This window comes from Silene latifolia, chromosome 3 (assembly GCF_048544455.1).
Source record: "Silene latifolia isolate original U9 population chromosome 3, ASM4854445v1, whole genome shotgun sequence".
In the NCBI taxonomy this organism is placed as follows: domain Eukaryota; kingdom Viridiplantae; phylum Streptophyta; class Magnoliopsida; order Caryophyllales; family Caryophyllaceae; genus Silene; species Silene latifolia.
Window position 1 is genome coordinate 146,538,328 of NC_133528.1, and position 18,287 is coordinate 146,556,614.

The window sequence follows — 18,287 nt, forward strand, 5'->3', positions numbered from 1 at the left end:
GGCTAGTTGCCTAGCCGAGACCCAGTGACAGCCGATGTGTCGCGTCGGTTAGGTCAGTGTCTAATACGTTAACTTGCTGTCTTCTGGCTTTGACCTTGCTCAATATGTTGACTCGGTCAGCGGGTGCAGAATATGCCCCATCAATAGGGTGTGGCAAGAGCAGCACATAGTAACATGCAACGACATGAAGTACTCCACCATGTGGCACGTGGAAGATCAATGTTAATTGACCATGGAAAAATTGTTGGGTACACTGGGTGTACCACGTCATCGTACACCCTAGCCATCTGGTGTACCCAATAATTTTTCTTGACGATGTACGTGGATAAGAGATATATAGTTATTATAAATCACTTTGTTAGCGTTGGCAGTTATATGGTGTAACCGTGTAACAAACGAGGCATCAATGAGGAGGTGACATTGTGTATGGAAGCAAAAGTCGTATTAGGATTGTTCATGGCAAAGGTAAATTGGGTTAAGTGGATTAATATATACATCTTCAAATGATTAATTGATACTCTATTTTCCGACTTCATGTCGCTTTTCTACGATTCTACACTTAGGTGTTGTTTGGTTGCCCCATTAAAAATGGGTGAATTGGAAAAATGGAGATTGTTTTTTGCTCAAAATCACGTGAATTGCATTTTCTTAGCAGTTCTCAATTCCTCCATTATGAAGGAGTTTAATTACCTAGCTCACCTAGGTAATTGGAAACTTCCACATGAATCCAACTCCCGGATGCCAACCAAACAAGTTTTGGGCAATTCCCGTGAATTGACCCATTCACGTGTTTTATAAAATCATGGAAAATTAATTCCCGTATGGCAACCAAACAAGACCTTATACTACCTACCTAATAAAATCTTCCCGTTTTCTTCTTAAATAAAAATCCCACAAATATTAATTACACTCGTATTTCCATATTCCCCCGTCTTTCCAAAAACAAAAATCACGTTCCATCACCGTTACTCGATTTAGAACCATCCCCGCATCCCCTAGTTCAGACGTCAGAACAAACAAAACAAGACAAACACGGTAATTTCCGTATATATACGTCATAAGCAAGACTAATTGCAAGACAAAACAAGGAATTGTTTTGCAACTTAGAGAGAGAAACAAGAGAAAGTTAGAGAGAGATAAAGTGAAAAACGATGAAGCCACCTCGAAGAGCGATACAAACAATGGCGAAATGGCTAAAACGACAACCTCCAAAGGTCAAAGCTTTAATGGCGGTGGTGTCAGCCATGGTGACATTAGTCTTGCTTAGAGCTGTCGTTCATGACCATGACAATCTCTTTGTAGCTGCCGAAGCGGTTCACGCTATCGGCATTGTTGTTCTTCTTTTCAAGCTCGCAAAGGAGAAATCTTGCGCTGGTAGATTTCAATTTTGATTGTTTTTTGGAAATTTGTGTTGAATTGAGGTTTTGTAGTTTTAGTTTTCATGAAATTTGTTTGGTAATTTGAGTTAGTATTAGGGTTTGCTGTTAAATTGAGCTGTTTTTGAAGAATGATGAGTATTTTTTGGAAATTTGTGTTGAATTGAGGTTTTGTAGTTTGAGTTTTGATGAAATTTGTTTGTTAATTTGAATTACTATTAGGTTTTGCTGTTAAATTGAGCTGTTTTTGAAGAATTATGCGTATTTTTGTGTAAAACCGTCTTATACGAGTGTTTTTCGTTTGAAGAATAGCATGTTTAGCTTTACCCATCCTAGCTAATTGATTAATTTGTTTGTTAAATTGAGCTGTTTTTGAAGAACGATGAGTATTTTTGTGTAAAACCGTCTTATACGAGTGTTTTTCGTTTGAAGAATTGCATGTTTAGCTTTACCCAGCCTAGCTAATTGATTAATGAGGTTTGTTATGTTGGCGTATTTTGTACTACATTGTCAATAGGTCTTGGTAGTTAAATTGTTTCTCTTTTTGGAGAATAATGAGTATTTATTTGTGTAAAACCGTCTTACACGAGTGTATTCCTACGAAGAATTGCATGTTTAGCTTTATCCAGCTTAATTGATTGATTAGCTCAAATTTCATGTTTGTTTTGCAAGTGTTTGTTTGAGATGTTTAATTAGTGCTTAAAAAAAGTTACTTCATCTCAATCATTTGTTTACATTTTGTATTCTTTGTGAGGGGTGGTTTAATTAAAGTTAAACAACATATCGAGACAAAGGAAATACAAAGTAACCTGCACATAATAGACACCTTTGTAAGGTTTGTTCGATCAAAAAGACGTATTTTTTGCTTGTGATGTTTGAGATGGTCAATGGTTTTGCTCATAAAACAGGGAGTTAACGTGTTAAACATGGGTCCTTGTAATGTTGTAATGTCATGGGAACAAATGCTTCCGCGATGGAGTCATGTGTGTGACGCCTGTGTTATCCCTGACTCCCTGGAGGAAGCATTTGTTCCCGTGGAAATAACACCGCCCTAAAAAAGTTAGGTACGAAGCCTTTGTAAGGATTTGTTCGATCAAAGAGTGTTTTTTTTCTTTAAATTTGTTGATTGTATGTTTTTGTTTGCCAAAATATAAAACCCGAAGATTCCAACTTTTCTGTTTTCGTCGTATCTTCTTGTTAATATAAGAAGTTTATGGACTTTTTTAATTGATGATCAATTGGTTTTCATATTCAACTTGACCTTTAAATAGAGGATTTTTATTATTGTATTAATTTCCGATTTTGTAGCTGCAAGATTGTCTGTCTTTAATGTTTATGTTTGCTACGCCATTTGTTTATGTCCTTTATTTTTCTCGCTATTTCAGTTGTTTTATTTGAGGGAAGAAAGGAAAGAAAATTATTTAGCTTTAAACTTCAAAGAACTTTGAGATTTTAATGTCTGCATTTCAAGTTTCAATGACCTTTTCCGCGTCTTCTAACTTTATAGTGTGTGCATCTTCATGTACATAAGCAGAAAGTTTAGATCTTCGTGATGACAATGCAACGTACAAAGCTCTATATGCGCTATCAGTTCTGTAAATGCTTAGGGTAGATAAGATTTGGGACACTAAATTAAAACTAAAAGAGGAGGAGCTTAATGGGTTCAATAGTAGTCAAAGTTAGAAACTTTGTCTTTTGGTTGAGGCGCATATTTGGAAATATTATGCGACTGAAAGCTTTTAGGAAGCGTATGATTTGTTTATCTTTTAGTGCTAATAATCAATTGCTAAAAAGATTTATACGAGAAAAGTCAACCGTTGGTGATCATCAAATAATTTAGATTCTATAGATTTTTAATAATTTACTGCACCACTTTTGCTGGTGCTGGTGGAGCTGCCGTTATAAAAGGTCTGCTATATTTCCAGTTTCTATGATGCTTACTTGCTAAGGTTCCGATTTATAGGGCGACGTTTGGCAGATGACACATAAAGGCTTCGGTGGTGTATCACCATGTATAATTGTATATTGTGCAAATATGACATATACACAATAGGCTAGAAACCCTTTTTGTTCTCTGGACACCACCATTTATAAGGAGAGAAATTTTAGTTCGTTAAAGATTGGCGGCAAATTATTTCAATAATGTTAAGTCATACTTTGTTTTAATTTATATTTGGACTGTTTCTGTGTGTGTCTTTTCCTTTTCATTTTTCTTTGTTTACCTCTCATAATCAATTCCAAATGATGATTCATGACTTCATTGAAATCATTGCGGACTTGTGGTAGGTCTTCATAAAATGGGCCTGGTCAGAACTCAGAACATATGCTTGTTCCAGTTTTATTGGCCTATTTAGTGTTTTTTGAGATGCTAGCCATGTTTTTTTCTTTTTAGTGTGTCCTATAATTTCTATCCAGTGCCGCTGTATCTTCAGAAAATCATTCTTCTTTGGATGATTTGCAGGACTCTCACTGAAATCACAAGAGCTTACGGCTATTTTTCTAGCAATAAGGCTTTATTGCAGTTTTGTCATGGAATATGATATACATACGCTGCTTGATTCAGCTACCTTGGCCTTTACATTGTGGGTAGTTTATATGATCCGGTTCAGCTTGAAGTCCACTTATATGAAGGAGAAGGACAATTTTCCTATTTACTATGTGGTGAGTGAAGTGACTTTCACTTTGTTGTGCATTGTACAACTGTTTAACTGAATGAGTAGTGACTTAGACGACCAGGAAAAATCTGATTCCTTCGTTTTCGTGTCTTCTAATTATTTGTTGGTTAAGTATTTCTGAAAAGCAAAAATGAAGGATGGTTTTGTCACCCTTATCACTAATTTCTTGTTAACCTCGTTTTTTTTTTTTTTTTTTTTTTCTAAATGTTTGATCCCTCTCCCACCCTGCAAAACCCACACCCACTTCAGTGCTTGCAACCAAACCCTGCTTTTCATGTCCTTTGAAACCAAATTAGGTTAGCGTGGTCTTAAGAACTTCCATAAAAAGGTTATCTTATGGTGTTGTGACCTCGTTTTAATGCTATCCTTCCTCAGCGTGATTCTTGATCATCTATTTTATATTTCCTAGCTCTGGTTCTTACTTCTTAGTGGTCGGTCTCTCATCTGCAGTATATTTCATTGACCTGACACTACTTTTCTTTTCTTCTATTTCTAATGTAGTTATATCAAACTTATAAAAGTTTCGGCTTGATGACTTTCTTAATGATTGGTTTAGCCTTTTCGGGGAAGGGGAAGGGGAAGGGGAAGGAGAAATCCCTTCATAGGTGGAAAGAGGATTCGAACACACGCCATTAGTGTAGGAGGGGAGCCATACGCTAAATGGTAGTGCGAGAAAGAGAAAAGAGGGGAGGAAATCCCTTCTTATAGGTAGAAAGAGGGTTAGAAACTTAGAAGTTAGAACCCAGTCAATCACAATAGAAGGTGGGAGAAGGAGCTCCAAAATTGATTAGAAAGAGGATTATAACTGTGAAACTTTTTATTGTTTTCATCTCATCTTCCGTATCTCACACTTTTTGACATAACTCCAAAATGCTGTATTGTAATAATAATTGTACCTCCTTTCTCGCCTTTTTTTTTGCAGTTGGTACCATGTGCTATTTTAGCATTCTTAGTTCATCCCTCAACTTCACACAATATTCTAAATCGAATCATGTGGGCGTTGTGTGTATATCTAGAAGCTGTTTCAGTGCTTCCACAATTGCGGGTTATGCAAAATACAAAGGTGTGTGCGATTATCGTTTTAGTAAAAATCTGAAATTTTTCATAGTGTAGATTTTTTCCCCTGAATGTTTTGGTTACCTTTTCAGATTGTTGAACCATTTACAGCTCATTACGTTTTTGCACTTGGAGTAGCAAGGTTTTTGAGTTGTGCTCACTGGGTTCTTCAGGTATTATATTAAACTTGAGCTTAATTAGACTTCATGGCCGTGTACATGATTTACCTTGGTAGGAGTGTCTTATGGAAGTGTGAATTTCGAGAACTGATCTTACCAAATATAATTAGAAAATGCAGAACACCTCATTCTACCTCGGTGCAATACATGTTAATAGAGTATTTATTGTCAAACAAAACAGATGAAGAATAAACAGTTCATGGCGACACGATAACAGGATGAATGCTTTCTAATTCTCTGGCTTTCAACACCTTTTTGAACTTTTCCCCTCTTTAGCAGTCACAAATAACAAATTTTCTCCTAGGCAATGCTGGTCATGTCTTGTTGTTTGTCCTACATTCATTATCATTTGATCAAGCTCTCTGAATCATTAATTAAATATACCGTGATAACACTTGGCTCTTTTGCTTCAAGTACGACGTATATTTGTGGATAACATGAACTAATGTTGGTTGCGAGTACTAAATGTGCATGAACATACAATGTAAAGGCTCTTTATTCCAACTCTTATATCGTGTTGTTTTTCATCTAGGTTCTCGATACTCGTGGGCACCTCCTTACTGCTCTGGGCTATGGTTTATGGCCATCCTTTGTTCTCATCTCGGAGATTGTTCAAACTTTCATCCTGGCAGACTTCTGTTATTATTATGTCAAAAGGTTCAACATCATCTATGTCTTGTCCTTTAATCATTATTGTTTTGTCCAATGTAATATGACGCCGCCTTTCACTAATTTTCTTGCAGCATCTTCGGGGGGCAACTTGTAATGCGACTTCCTTCCGGTGTTGTGTAAAATATCTTCCGGCTAAGGCATGCGGCACCATCAATTTGGTTTCGCCAGCGAAAGAGTAGATTTTGTTAAATTATTTAGATGTATGTCGCTAGCGCCCTAACACGGCCAATTTCAATAGGACTGTTGTAAAATTTAGGCAACAAAAGAAAGATGTGAGTATGAAGTTCTTGATATTATATATCTGGAAGAGCTCATTAATTTTATGGCAGCCAATGGTCCGATACTCCGATGGTAACAAATTCCAGGTCATTACTTGATCATTAATTTTATGGCCGCCAATGGTCGGTTTCTGGCTCTGGAGTTTGAAGAAGTTGTAAAAGCTTCCCTAGTTTAACTTTGAGATTGAGCAAAAACTTTGATGGTGAAATTCCTCACCGAGCCATACTGATTACTGAGAACCTTCGCCTCGTTAATTTTGTACCGCCGTTCATTAATAAATTTTCAATGTTGTTTGAAACAGAAGTAACAAAGTAAATTGTCGATGAAAACACAAGCTGATGAAACATGTAGGTTCGCCAACCAAAATGAACACGATTAATAAGAAAGGATAAGAGTTCATGTGGAATTTTTTTTTCTTGTTTTTGTATTTGTTTTGAATAATCCGATAGATAAAGTCGAAAGTCTATCTATAACTCTAAGGCTTGTTTGGTAAAACTAACTGAAAATGTAGCTGAAAACTGAAAAACTAACTGATAGCTGAAAATTAGGAACTGATAAGGTACCTGATTATATAAAAAAGTGTTTGACAAACTAACTGAAAAGGTGATTTTGATGAAATGGCGTAAAAGGATATGATAATTATTTAATAGTATAAATTTAAGGGGTAAAAACGGAAAATTAAATCAAAACAGGTACCTGAAATCTCAAATGCCACTCTAGGTAGCATTTCTTCATTTCAGGTAGCTTATTTGGTTGAATAAACTACTTGCCAAACGCGTACAAAAAAATAAGTTACCTGGAATTTTGGTCAAATAAGCTACTTTAACCAAATCAGCTACCTGAGATGCCTTGTCAAACGGAGCCAGTAGTCAGATTATATAACATTAAGGAAAACTTTATTTGGTACTTTAGATCGTTAGGGTTTAATGTTCGACACTTCGAGACTGTGCTTCTTATTTCAGAGAGATGCAATTTTGTTCAAGCAAAACTGAACTCAATCAGTAAGCAAGCCAGAAGATCATTCAATTCAAGAACCTGTTTATCATTCCTGAATTCGGTGTACAGTACAGTACATAAAAAAACTCGTAGCATTCAAACAGTCTCAAAACTCAAAATCTACTTGCAGGAGTTTAAAAATAAAAATTACTTCCAAAACTTGTTTTTAGTCACTAATATTCAATTTCTTGGAAAACAGCAGATGAATTAGCTACACCTAATTTTATGGTATCCTCAATTTCAATCTCTATAAACCCTAAAATAGAATAAATATCATCTGACATTGGATGAGATCTATCAGCAACCCTAAATTCATGCGTTTTTCCGTTAACTTCCAGCCAACTCATTCCAGGGATCTTCTTCAGACCTTTCTCTCTAAGGAAACTCCTCAGTTTTGCTACTTTATCCCACTTTCCATTAGCTGCATAAACATTAGACAACAACACGTAATTACCGGCATTTTTAGGTTCTAACGAAATGAGCTTCTCGGCTGCCAACTCGGCAACCTCGGTCTCTGGGTGCTTTCTACAGGCACTTAGCAACGGCCCCCATACTCGAGCATCCGGTTTACAGGCCATGGAGTTGATAAGATTTGTTGCTTGACTGATATACCCTGCCCTACCCAAAAGATCCACCATACAAGCATAGTGTTCTTGACTAGGTTGATAACCATAGGTTTCCTTTATTTCTTGGAATACTTTCCACCCTTCTTCAACCCGACCTGAATTTACACAAGCTGTTAAAAGTCCGAGAAATGTCACATTATCAGGTCTGAGATACGAGTCTTTCAACTGCTCGTATAGAGCGAAACATTGTTGCCACTCCCCGTGCTTAGAGTAAGCACTAATCATCGAATTCCATGTAATTATGTCCTTACTAATAATCTCGTCTTCATCAAATAATTTTCTCGCCATTTCTATGCACCCACATTTTGCATAGCTAACTAAAAGTTCGGTATTCACGGAGGGTGTAGAACACAACCCTAATTTGACTCCAATCCCATGAACGTATTTCACTAGCTCTAACGCGCTAGAATTCACACAAGCAGGCAAGACAGTAAGAATTGTAGGAGAATCAAGCCTAAACCCATCAGACTTCATTTCGACAAAAAGGGAAAGAGCCTCGGAATATTGGCCATGTTTTACATGACCTTTGATGATCGTGCTCCAAGAAACTTCAGTCTTTTCAGAAACCGACTCAAAAACCTTTCTCCCAATTTCAACATTATTGCATTTACAGTACATATCTATCAAAGAATTCAGAACAGAAACCTCACAATCTAACCCATTTCGGATACAATATCCATGAACTTGCCTGCCCAATTGAGGCGAATTCAATTCTCCAATAGATGTTACGGTTGCAAGTGCAGTGAAAAGGTCCATCCTCATCCCTTCACTAATCATATTCCCCACCAAATCCAGGGATTTTCTCGGATGTCCATATCGACAATACGCTGAAATCATCAAGTTCCAAACAACATTATCCTTTACAAGCATTTGCTCGAAAACCAAAATCGCGTTCTCTAAGCAACCAAGCTTAGAATACATAGTCAATAAAGCAGTGCTTACACCCAAATCTCCACTATGCCCGCTTACAACGATCAAACCATGAACAGACACTCCCAACTTTTTCGACTTCAATTCTACACTAGCTCTAACCAGATTAATCACATTAATCGAATCCGGCTGAATACTCTCCTCCATCATCTGCTTAAACAACAAAAAACTTCCATACACATTCCCATCTCGCAAACAATTCAGAATACGCGAATTCCAATAATCCAACCCTCTCACAGGCATTTCATCAAACATCTGGCGTGCATTCTCGAAACTTCCTAATTCATCATAAAACTCTACCAATGCATCAACAACTCCGTCATTCGAATCAAACCCAAGTTTAAACAAATGCCCATGTACCCTTTTACCAAACTTAACATCATTTACTTCTTTACATGATCTCACAACAAAAGGGTATGAAATTTCATCAGGGTACATAAAATTCGACACCATTTTATTATAAAACAAAAGGGTTTTCTCAAATTCACCAGATAATGTACAAATTTGAAGAACCCTATTGTAAAGATCAAAACTTGGGCATGAAATCGCATTAAAAACGCGTAAAGCATAATTGTAAAACCCGATTTTGGAGTAAGATTCAAAGAGTTTGGAGGATAAAGAAGGGTTTTGGTGATGGCCATGTAAAATCAACCTTGCATGGAATTGTTTGAGAAGATTTGGATTATTGCAAAGGTTTAAGAGAGAAGAAAGAGTTGAGATTGGTTGTTTTGATTGGTAGTTGGTAGTTAAAAGGTAGTTGAGTTTTGGCGGGAAAGGAAGGTGTAAGTGCCTTAAGCAAAAATGGTGGTGCTTAAAAACAAGCATCAATGCTTGCTGTGGAGATTGAATGATTTGTGTTAAAAAAAAAACGAGTTGCTATATTACGCCGAGGAATAGGAACTTACATCAGATGTATTACCTCAAATTTTACTTGTTTTTGAGCATATGTGTATTTTTTCTGAGCTTATTAACTCAAATTTTATTTGTTTTTGAGCATGTGTATTTTTTCTGAGTTTATTAAAGTTTATAGGGTAAATTTTAATTTTTTCCGTCAAAACTCAAATTTAACTAAGTTTGTAGGTAATGTTTTTGAATTTTATTGTAATTTTTTTAGTTTAATGTTTTAGTTAATGAAGTCAGAAACTTTATAGTAAAACTCATAATTTTTAAAACAAAACACAAAAAACTTTATTATAATGCTAAAAAACTACTCCGTATAAAACTGGAGGTAATACATCAAATGTATAATCCGCTTACTATACAACTCCCCTAGTTATCGAAGATTGAAGTATGTAGTGTTGAAAAAGAAATTAGCGTTGCATTGTACTCCCATCTATTTTTAAATCTACTTACCATCAGTCCACTACTCATATTACATAGTATTTACATTCCTTGGACTTGTTAAAAAGAATAGGGGTGCTGGGGAAATTTAGCAAATCACCGTCATAAGTTTGATACTATGTGCAATCAAGCCTCTTAATTTATAAATGTAGCAAATTAATCCCATAAGTTTTTCTTAATGTGTAATTAACCACATATCTTATTTTTAAGAATAAAATTTGCTAATTAAATATTTTACTATTATTGTAAATCAAAATTATTGATTAGATTTTAATCCTAAAATTCTTGTTTATTAAAAAAACATGTTCAATTTTTTTTGGTGAAAAATGTTCCTAATATGAGAATTGTTAATGATTTTACATTAAAAAGTTACATGACCAAATTTTTGTTTACAACAAAATTGGTTCACATTTTTTCGTTGAATATGTAAATATTATATTTTTAATTATTTAAGAAATATATTTATAATAGTTTTTATAATAAAAAATAATACTCCCTCCGGCTTGCTGTTTTCTTCCCATTTCATTATAATACTCCTCACATATATTAGAGAAACGGGAAGAAAATTAAAAGCCAGAGGGAGTAGGTTTTAGTTAAAAAAATGGTAAAAAACTTGATTTGTGCTTAATTGCACATTTTTAAAAAGTTATGGGGCTAATTTGCTACAAGTGAAATTTAAGGGACTGATTTAAACATAGGTCATAAGTTATGGGGGTAATTTGCTACATCCCCGAATAATTTAGTATGATGTTAGTTTGCAATAATTTAGCATGATGTTAGTTTGCATTGATTTTCGAACTTGTAAGTGTAGCAATACTATGATACATACGGAATATAGAGTATATATAATGTGGTTAAAGTGTCGTTTTATAGACGAGTAAAGGTATGTAGGAAAAATATATACAAAGAGAAGCAGTATTTCATTGTAAATTCAATCTGTAGACCGTAATCTCATTTTTGAGGACAAAAAACCAATCTTATCAGAAACATTGTCGAATTGGTATCAAATTTTGATACTGCTAAGTGTTGGACTGTGGAGTTAACAATCCAAGAGAAGTTCAAAACAGCACTAAAAATATATAGACATAAAACATCCAAATACTTTCAGAAATTTTTTTTCCTACAAAAGCGTAATCGTGATTCAGCAAACAATAAAAAGAGATTTATGGAAAAAAAAAATCGGTCAAATGAATCCTTTTATCATTACTGTGACGGTGTGATTCCATCAACCACCCGTTCTGCATTCTGCACATTCATAATTCATAATTATACAACTCCCACCAGAGCTTATGCTAAAAAGCTAAAAGTCTAACACATGTAACTCTGATGGAATTGCAAAGAATGGTGAAGACAATATTGAAACTTCAGAGTTCCGAGATGCATTTTCCAGCGATGAAATCAATAGCCTTAGCAACGGTCTCATCAAGAGCAGCTGTGACTGCAGTCAAATTTTGCAAGAACTCCTCTGCGGTTGGCTTATCGCCATCCACGATATCTGTCACTGCTTTGATAAATATAACGGGGACTTTCAGCAGGTCTGCCACATAGGCAACAGCAGCACCCTGAAATTAACAAAAAACAGCCATTGAACCACAGTAATTCGATGCCTCGAAGGTTCATCAAAACACTAAACTTTCTTTTAAGGAACTAGGAAGGTGAGCAACCAAAATGACCATACAATTCTTACAAACGCCGTAGGCTTGTTTGGAAGAGAGGTAATTGTTAGTAGAGGCCAAAACAAAGGAAACGGGTGTTGGATGTATTTTCTAACAGAAGCCCTTCACGGATGGAAAAACATAGAATAACTTAAGTCAACCGACGATATGAAATGAGTTATGTGAACAGGGGTGAGTGACAGTCATTGTTACTGTCGTGAAAAGGAATACAAGTGACAGTTACCATGACTGTCATGAAAAGGCATAAAGTGACAGTTACCATGACTGTCATGAAAAGGCACATATGTGACGGTTACTGTAACTGTCATGACTCATAACTCATGAGGATCATAACAACCATCTCCCTCCGATAAATATATATTCAGCAGATACGTATGATTTCCTTTAAGGCTATCAGAAGAAGGGTATCTAACATCAGATAGTTGTGCAAACACTCTATACATATGGGGCTTTATTTTATCCTAAAGACTTTTCCCTCTACCATTGGCACATCTACATATGGAGTGATTATCGTGATGAGATTCTTGTCGTGACTTGAAGCCTTTATTTTATGTATTCTATTTACGTAGTGTAAATACTTTAGTGTGTATGATTTCTAGCAATGGGAGATGGAAAGAGAAAGGGAAAAAAGAGGGAGTGAAAATTAACCCATTATGGAGGTAATAGTTACCCACCCCTCCAGGGTAATGCCACCATCAGTTCCATACTTCCGTCCTATATTTACTCTCGTAAGCATTACCCGCATTCCAAGCAAAACCCAAAATATCAACCATAAATTGACTTGAACATCACACACTTTAGTTTTAGCAACAGGTCAAGGTTTCAAAAATATTTTACCTCCATATCCTTTATCGTAGCCTCATTTGCTATGATAGATGCTTCGTCGTGTGGGGACATGTCCAAAGAATCACCAGTGGACAATCTCCCTATCTGAAATAACAAGACTACGATTATTGATGGCAGTTCAATAGACCCAAGCTACAAAATGAACAGCAAGCATGCAACAATAAAACAGAAGCAGCTTCCTGAAGATTAACTGATAATCTATGACCAGACTTTAGCTGATGAACCATTAATAACATACTGCACATACATATGATACTGACCTAATCTCAACACCTTGACAGAATTCTGGTTCATGACTTCACAATTATGTATAGCTATTTTAATTCTGAACTAGGAGTAGCATTTAATTGGTTGCCCATTTGAACTTAAACAAGTTAGTCACTTGCAACAGGAACAGCGAATGAAAATACAATAAAATTTCAAGCCAGTGCCCCTTTAGCAATACCAATTAGGTACAATAGTACATTAATTATGGTGAATCATTCATCAACCTCCCAAAACCATCTGAAGTTTTGAACTTTTAGATTTTCTATTTCAAATTCAGCCTCTCAAGCGAAAAAAACTGAAAAGGGGAGGATAACAAGTTAATACTAAATTAAATTGTTAACATCTTTGAACCATCACAACCATCAGCATGAATGTACTCCCTAACGATCATTACCTTCAAATTTAGTTCCTGTGAGATGTTGCATGTAGAGCATGCCGGTCGTAATCCAACCCCATATAAATCAAAAACCTGCAACAAACGGACCACACAAAATTTCTAAGAAAAAAAAAACACAATCTCACAGAAACATGAAACAAACAGACTAAACCGTCCATATGGAATTATAATTCCGGCTAAAATCTACTCCCTCCGTCCCGGTCAATTGTTGTCCTTTGGTTTTGGCACAAAAACCAAGGAAAGAGGAAGGGGCCAATTAGTAAATGCCAAGTGGAACAAATTGAGTGTGAATGATCAAATTGTTCATCAAGTTCATTCTTAAAATAGAAAGGACAACAACTCACTGAGACACCCCAATATGGAAAAGGACAACAAATGACCGGGATAGAGGGAGTATAACTTTACCTACCAAAAAAACATAATATGAACAGGTTAGTTCTAGTTTAAGGACTTTAAGCCGATATCCAACTGAGTGTATCATTACCAAGTAATGCCAAGGAGTGAAACCGATGAAGAAAATTCATGGATGCTCACCGCATAATCAGAGACAGTTAAGAATCATCGACATGCTGAAATTTTAAAAATGGCCAAGCCTTCTCATTTCGTTTGCAAAATCACATTCATGAAAGCCTTTTACTCATAATTACTGCTTAAACTCTCTAAAGCATACAATTCAGAGGCATAACTAGCCTCCATGAGAACATAATCAAGGTCTTAGTTTTCCATGTTTCAAGAAAGCACGCACAGCAACTGAGAACACCAAAATTGATCATCGTATAATTCAGCACAGCATTGAGCTTCAGAAGCAGTAGTTAATGAACGAAAAACGAACACTGATACATGAGCAAGAATTTCTAAGCAATGGTTAGTTGGTTACAAACAACAAATAAATGTCATAAATAATTATGTCCTAGCATGAACAAATGCAGCTGCATATAAAAAATCAAGCAACAAGAGCCAAAATACATGTCATCCTAAGAAAAGCCCCACTGTAGTGCAAGAGGATGCCACCAACTGAAAGAGTACACATAATTTAAGAATGAGAAAGTGAGATACTTACAGGTATTGGTATTCTCCTGTCATGGAATGCAACCTCAGATGCCAGGAAGACATCCCCGATAGCCGCCCCTTTTGCCTGAAAGGAGTTAAGGGTCACATATCAGTTAATTTCCTTCTCTTTTGACTCCCTTTCTACTAATATGTCAGTGAGGCAGTAAAATAAGACAGGATTTGTAATAGGCTAAAGGAGACACCAATATGGAGACCCAAGAAACGGCGACAACGACAACAACAGAGCCTTAATCCCAAAATGATTTGGGGTCGGCTGACATGAATCATCCTTTAGAACCGTCCATGGGTGAACGCACACCTCAAAATGCGAAAATATAGAAAAGGAAAAGTGAAAAACAAAAGGGGGGGGTGAAATATAATACAAAAGCCAAGGTAAACTTAAAGGTTTTAAAATCGAAGTCCGGATTTTTTTTATAAAAACTTAGAATTTAAATCGAGAATAAAGATGAAAACGATTTTGAAAACCGAAGTAAAACTTAAGGGTCCGGAATACCTTAAAAGTGAACGAAGTATTAATATATAAGAAAGTTGTTGGTAAAAAGGTGTAATAAATCCGAAAAAAACAAATAAATTTTTAAAAATTAAATAAAAACACTAAATATTTCAAATAACATCAACTACTAAAAATCCACATGTATCATTTCCCTCCATTGTGCCCTCTCCGTCACCATTCCCTCATCAAGCCCGAGAAATCCACATCAACAGATATTGCAGAACCATCATTAGAAGCAGCCAATCAAATACCAGTAGAGAAGGAAATAATGAATTCATCGAAAAAACTGACAAGGTAGGAAAAAAAATTATCGGACGACGCATAAGATAGAGAAATAAGTATATTTAATTGTCGATGTACCTTAAAGCCACCAGCAGTGCCCGCATTTATGATGAGATCGGGCTGCAGTGCCAGAACAGATGCATAAGTCACGAGGGATGCAGAGATCGTGCCAACACTATCAACTCCTGGAAAATTATCATTTCACAAGACAAAAGTTAAGCCTTCTTAGTACCCAAAAAACAAGATGAATAGGTGTCAAATCATAAAATCATAAAATGTAAACAGTAAACTATTTTGGTCCTACAATTCTAATTTTCTTTTCATACTTGTCTTTAGTAGATGCTCGTTATTGCCTGACTACAAAATCATGCATCAAACACGTGTGTGTATTATGGTGAGTAAATCGGACATATTACGCTCGAAGAAGAGTTATTTGAACTCAAATAAAAAATTATCAGCAACCTTGCACTAGAGAAGTTGTGTGATGCAACTGCACACTGCGACCATCCAAGTTTAACACAGGACTTGCTTGGGTTGAAGTAGGTAGTAAGAGGTTAAAATAGAGACCACCAAAGGGAAAATGACGGGAAGGGGCGGCAGTGGTAGCAGGATTGAAGGGGGGAGATACTACTCCCATGTTCAGGTAAAGCATTATACCCTAATGAGGTGGATATGTGGAAAACCTTTATCCCCTAGCCCCTCTTTATTTGGTATGTAACACTCTATTCACCTCATTCCATCTTGTCTCCATCACCGCTACTACCTCCTTTATGGATGTAACCCTTTAATTTTTCTTCCATTACTTTTCAGTCTGGGCGTATCCCTTTGTTTTTCCCTCCATTACTTCTAATCTAAAAAACCTTGAGAAAGTAAAGCCAAGCCCCTCCACCCCCAACCTAAGTTTAGAGTTGAGCTACAACTCTTGGTTCCCTAAGAGACTCTGCTTCATACTAAAGCTATAAAAAGGTCAAGGCACAACATGAATTATATAGAATGACAATAAAAATCTCACAAGTCTCCTTACCCAATACTGGATCTTTGCCAGGTTGCACGATGTTTAGGTGCAAATTCTTGTACACCCCATGATATCTCACCCAGGGAACACCTTTTGGATACCTACAAATTGTCAAATTTTCAGTCAAGACTACTTTTACTTCATAAATCTAGCTGAAGAGCATGTTTCCAGCAATCCAGCAGATGCACTGATTGGAGATCATTTAAGAAAAGAAAGACTGGCAGTTGAGTAAAGGTAGATAGTATATGTTTCAAGCATTCTCTACAATGTAATGACATTCAAACTAATCCTTAACTTTCAGGAAACTGAAAAGGCTCAAGACGGATCAATTATAAGTATAGAATCCTAAATTATCACTGGTCACTAGTCACTAGTCACTAGTAAGTACTCCCTCCATCCTAGTCATTTGTTGACCTTTTACTTCCTACGTCTCAATCATTTGTTTACCTTGATTAAAATACCCCTCACAAAGTATATATAAGGTAAAGAAATGACCGGGACGAAGGGAGTAAATTCTTTGTGAGGAGTATTTTTCGAAGGTAAAAAAATAAGTGGGGGTATAAGGAGTAACGAACATACTGACATGAATCTCCTAATAATACAGACCGACGGCATTAACCAAGCGAACTATATCAATATTTCCACCAGTTCCAGCTCTCTTGAATAACACACATCCAAATCACAGGAAAAAATAAATAAAAAGAATACGCAACTCTGTAACATTTGCATCATTTTTAAGGATTGTCGAGACAGTAGCTCATTCAATTAGTTTGACGGTCAGAATAGCTAAAAATTAACCAAGTTCTTTTTTATTATAATAAAACTCTTGACAACCAAACAAACTACTTTTAAGTCGATCGTCGCATAAACTTACTCATTGAATCGTCTTTTTCACAATCCGCTACTTTCGAGTGAGCAAAACCACTACAGATTCAGCAATTTTGAAGTTAGTCCTTAAAGCCTCACATAAACTAACTCATGGAACCGCCTTTTTCTAAGTCCCTACTTTGAGTGAGCAAAAACATTACAGATTCAGCAATTTTTGTTAAGTTCTTAAGGAACTCACATAAACTAATCATCGAATCCTCTTTTTAAAGTTTCTAAAGCTAATAAAATCAATTAATCTCATACTATTACAGCATTTAAACAATAATTCATACTAAAATCACAACTTCAACGACAATTCAAACGCCGAAACAATTGAAAAGCGAACAAACATCAATTCAATTCAAAATCAAATCAAATCATAAAATATAGAGCGAAGAAAGAACTAACGAAGAATCGACGGCTTCGGTGAGCTGAAATCTGTTGACAAGAGGTAACGCTTCTGTATGCATAGCTGAAATCAATTCCGCCATAATCAAATCATCAGTAAAAACTCAAATCAGACAATTAAACTACAATCATAAGCAATAAAATCGAAATCATATGATTACTGATAAAACAAAATACCGATGAAGATAAGAATGCTGGAGATAGGTTTGGATTGAACATCTTCGGAAGGTGCGTCAGGTTGAGTTTCAGGTGGCGCCATTGATGCAGCGCCGAGCTTTCTCTTTCCTTGATTTTTAGTTGAGAGAGAGTATAGTGCGAAAAATTGGGAGGGAGTCGTCTCACCAATCAAAATCCAATACCTATTTTTTCGGCCCGCTAGTCTTTCTACAGATGGATATCCGCCTATAGTTAAAACGGGTTAAATAGCTTAAAAGTGGTGACATTTTTTGCCCCGTCATCCCACTTGTTACTCGTCCTATTAGAAATGTGGCATTATATTTTGCTCGTCTTTAGTTATAGACGGAATATACCGTCTATAATGAGATTTTGGGTTTTTCGACACCTTTCTAGTACTTGATCAGAATAATCCGCCTATGTTTTATTGTTCACAAATTCTCATTGAAGACATGACATATCCGTCACAAGCTTGTGACGGATACCATTTTACCTCACAATGTACCCACTTTTTCTCTCTCTGCAACACTATTCATGTGGTCCCCTTTCTCCACTAACCCATTTTGTTACCATTTTATCTCACAAAATATCCGCCACAAGCCCACAAATGGTAACCCGTCACAAAGGAGACCAATTATTTATTGTTTGGGTCGTTGAGCCA

At 36.0% G+C, this 18,287-nt stretch overlaps 3 protein-coding genes across 3 annotated transcripts; 1 reads left to right on the top strand and 2 right to left on the bottom strand.

The window, feature by feature from the left end:
- The first annotated feature begins 928 nt into the window (after positions 1 to 928).
- LOC141648331 (uncharacterized) lies at positions 929 to 6,311 on the top strand. Its single transcript, XM_074456888.1, has 6 exons — positions 929 to 1,374; positions 3,838 to 4,037; positions 4,974 to 5,114; positions 5,200 to 5,280; positions 5,819 to 5,943; positions 6,030 to 6,311. The coding sequence occupies exons 1-6, from the start codon at positions 1,152 to 1,154 to the stop codon at positions 6,076 to 6,078; spliced, it is 819 nt and encodes a 272-aa protein (XP_074312989.1). The 5' UTR covers positions 929 to 1,151; the 3' UTR covers positions 6,079 to 6,311.
- A 948-nt stretch (positions 6,312 to 7,259) lies between these two features.
- Positions 7,260 to 9,650, bottom strand: LOC141648326 (pentatricopeptide repeat-containing protein At4g19191, mitochondrial-like). Its single transcript, XM_074456882.1, has one exon. It carries the CDS (start codon positions 9,612 to 9,614, stop codon positions 7,407 to 7,409), a length of 2,208 nt encoding a protein of 735 aa, XP_074312983.1. The 5' UTR covers positions 9,615 to 9,650; the 3' UTR covers positions 7,260 to 7,406.
- Positions 9,651 to 11,309: 1,659 nt separating this feature from the next.
- On the bottom strand, positions 11,310 to 17,829 carry LOC141648332 (5'-methylthioadenosine/S-adenosylhomocysteine nucleosidase-like). The gene is made up of 8 exons (XM_074456890.1): positions 17,630 to 17,829; positions 17,453 to 17,516; positions 16,187 to 16,278; positions 15,241 to 15,347; positions 14,377 to 14,451; positions 13,314 to 13,388; positions 12,644 to 12,736; positions 11,310 to 11,692 (listed from the first exon to the last, which is right to left on the bottom strand). The coding sequence occupies exons 1-8, from the start codon at positions 17,709 to 17,711 to the stop codon at positions 11,495 to 11,497; spliced, it is 786 nt and encodes a 261-aa protein (XP_074312991.1). The 5' UTR covers positions 17,712 to 17,829; the 3' UTR covers positions 11,310 to 11,494.
- Positions 17,830 to 18,287: the final 458 nt, after the last annotated feature.